The sequence below is a fragment of the Suillus paluster genome (assembly GCF_016628075.1).
Source record: "Suillus paluster strain FC165 chromosome Unknown EDB91scaffold_875, whole genome shotgun sequence".
NCBI classification, from domain to species: domain Eukaryota; kingdom Fungi; phylum Basidiomycota; class Agaricomycetes; order Boletales; family Suillaceae; genus Suillus; species Suillus paluster.
Window position 1 is genome coordinate 1 of NW_024538435.1, and position 3,338 is coordinate 3,338.

Below are 3,338 nucleotides of genomic sequence, written 5' to 3' on the forward strand. Positions count from 1 at the left end.
TTCAGGAGGGATGAAGAGACTGATAAGCAGTGGCCATTTGAGCACAAAGTTATATGGGATATTGTTCTCGCCATCATTTTGGCACTCAAGCTCCGATGCCATATCAAAAACCTTGACAACCTTTTCTGCACTGCTGCAGCTGCAGTATACTGTGCTGTATTGGAGCTCCTGGAGTGGTAAAATGGTTGACATTGCGTTTTCAGCTCTTAGCTATAAACATATGTACAACCAATTGATGGACTACATTATCAAGCACATCACCCCTAATGCAGAATTAGCAAAGCAATGGGAGGATTTCAAGACTTGTACTATTACTCAATTGGAAGACATACTGACCTAGTGACTAATTCTTACTTATGCTGGTAGCAGTACTAGTAGTAACGGTAGCTTTCTAATACTCATGGAAGTTGCAGAGTCACGACGTCAAGTGAAAAAGCACTAATCCATATGAATATTCCTCTCCTAACTTGATCGCACTACAGGCCACAGAGGAGAAGCAGCGACGTAAAGATGAAAAGTGTGCTGCTCTTACTGGACTCAACATCAAAGACATCCATGATTCGAGCTCCGCTACATACTATCTATCCTAAACTGTGCATGCTCCCCCTAACAATCTGCGTCCTAGTCTGGTCTCTCATCCCCCCCGAATTTTCTGCCGGCTTCAACTGCAAACACAGACACTACAAATACTCCTTCACCTCTCATGGACTCGACGTATCCCATGTGCAATCAGCTACAAACAGTCTTGAGTCAGCGAACTGTGACTTTGCAATTTGTACAAGCTTCATCCAGGAAAAAAATCAGTGTCATGCACGGACAGATCAATCCAGTCTCCCGAATCTGATGGCAATAACCGAGTAGCTTCCTCGACTGTTGGAAAAGCAAGTGAACCCTGCAAAGGTTTGTGGGTCTTGTCTCTTCAGTCAGCAGCTGCTCAGGTTACTCGTACTAGTATAGTCAGACGCTCCGAGTCAATCTGCGGTATTGTGTGAGTTGAGGGCATCAAAATTTTCCTTTTTAAACTCACAGCATTAAGTTTTGGCAGGCCCATTATAGAAGGTCTGCTGAGCCCTTGATGCATTGATGCCGTTGTCAAAAACCTCCTCACCTCTGCTTCCTCACCCTGAGCCCAGTGTTAACTTCGAAATTTCCATGTAGATTTAATGTTGCGTGCAATCGTAGTGAGTTCCCGACGCGGGACTCGGACATGTTAGCACTTGATAGGGTGACCCGAGTAGCTGCCTCCCTCCGAGTCCAATCATCTTGTAAAGGTATAACACCTTCCTATATATGATATCTGTCCAAGCAACACTTCCCCTTATGTTCTATACACCCATCTGATGCTGTCTTGTGTAGGGATACTCTTTATAGGCAACTGACATAGGTCCCGTCTAGTATATAAGACGTAGGCTTGTTAACTCTATCCCTCATCTTGCACCTTCCCCTCATCTCCTTACTGCTTCATTATCATATTGATTCATCCCTCCCCCCTCCTTGCTTCCATGTTGGGTGCCAGCGCGTTAGACGTCAACGACCCGCAGGACGAAGGCAGTGCGTTGCACATTAACTCAGAGGACCGGCAGCGCGAGGTCAGCCGTCAGCAGGGAAACTCCAATGCAAACGCAGCGGAAGCATCTGTACAGGCCCGGCAGAGATGAAGAATCACGCAATTAGAGAAGAAGCTGCAGGTTCTCGAGTCGGGGCATGCAGTCAAAGAAAAGTAAGAGCGATATTTCAGGTATCAAGTTGGTTTTACTCAGTCTAACAGGCAGATGAACTACTACATGGCCCAAGGACAAGCGATCAGGCGGATCATTACTCTGTTTGATAGCATTGAAGACCTTGTTGGCGAGAATGACAGAAGATGCGATGCTGATGATGACGATGAAACTACCCTTGAGTAAGTCTTTTGTCCTGCCTTCAGCAACACTACTTATTGGTTTTTTTCACATAGCCAAGATCGACTGCAGGTCAGATACATCACCTTGACAAATTCCATGCATTGGTTTTACAAAAGGGCTTTGGAATTGGAGCACGATGACTATCTACAAATGTTAAAAATGGTTTGCTTTCCTATGTTGCATATTGGCTTTATTGGATTAATTTTTTATATATAGCTCCGGCAAGGGGCCGACGGCACTTGAGGTGACAATACCTCAAAACTCAAGACACTTGTTTCTGAATGGGTCAACTGTGAGTTCAAGCCAGATCCACCTGTCGACCCAGATGACAAAAATTCCCATGGATTTACAAACCATGTGTGCGGCAGGCTGCTCTGCCCGGCCGAGCTTGATTGGAGCAATTTAGCGTAGGTATGCCCCTCTGAATCCCCGGAAATGGTACTTATGTTTGTCATCTTCGCCAGGGTAAGGACAGGGATTCGCGATCACTCGGATGGTTACATCATAACGGATCTCTCATTTCCGGCCTTCTTGTACAAGAAGTACACTGTCAATCCGGACGACCTGGAGGAGGGCCTTTTCAAAGGCAAAATTCTTGTTCAGGTTTGTGGCACATAATTAGCCCACCGGTGATCTCACCACCTTTTTTCAAGGCTACAAAGCGGTTTTCACATCACCTTCCTCGGCCAAGGATATCGAAGGTGATGGCAATGGGACTGATATCATCCAGAACAACAGATGTGCCGAAAAGGCTTCCTGCGGGCTCAAGGTCAAAAAGCATGTAGCGCAAATCATCCACATGGAGAAGGTCACTCCTTGCTCAATTGCATATATTGTCTGCCAAGTAAGTTTTAGTGTTCAATGAGGTTAATAGTAGATGCTAACCGAAGTTACAGGTAAGGTTTGCGCTTTCCTCAGTGACCTCCTGGCGGTCTGTCGACAGAGACTTCAACTACGTCCAATTCTGGCGGACGGTTGTGGACTTCTTTGAAAGACCCCCCAGTCGAGAAGCTCAGCGCAGGGTTGACAGACTCCTCAAATGGTGGACCAGGTGCGCTACATACTATCTACTTTACCTACCAGCCTTTGCTTCAGCTTCACCATTTAGGAAGGTTTTCTGAAGGAGTCACCGTGTAGACCTTAGCAACGCAGGCAAAGGCCAATATGTCTGTTAACACTCTGGCAAAACAGAGGGCGCAATGCAATGATGCTGCTTTTGATTCCCCCTAGTAATTTATCACTGTCTTACTGTCCTATTTACATCCGAATTATATTTTGCTATTAATTTTATGACTTGATGTACTTGCTTGGTGTGAAATGCCCTTTTGTGAGAACTTACAGACCTCTTCATGACCATGAATGATTTAAGTCCCAGTGTGCACATGCTGAATCCAGCAAGTAGAGGACAGCAATCTTGACCTCTGTATGTTTGATCTT

The 3,338-nt window shown here is 45.6% G+C and overlaps 1 protein-coding gene across 1 annotated transcript; it reads left to right on the forward strand.

The window, feature by feature from the left end:
• Nucleotides 1–2,144: 2,144 nt before the first annotated feature.
• On the forward strand, nucleotides 2,145–3,022 carry EDB91DRAFT_1067968 (uncharacterized protein; the record flags this gene model as incomplete). The annotated part of the gene is made up of 4 exons (XM_041314843.1): nucleotides 2,145–2,308; nucleotides 2,366–2,508; nucleotides 2,555–2,682; nucleotides 2,798–3,022. Coding segments are annotated over 4 exons (660 nt in total), but the record flags the coding sequence as incomplete, so codon positions are not given.
• Between the last annotated feature and the right edge of the window lie 316 nt (nucleotides 3,023–3,338).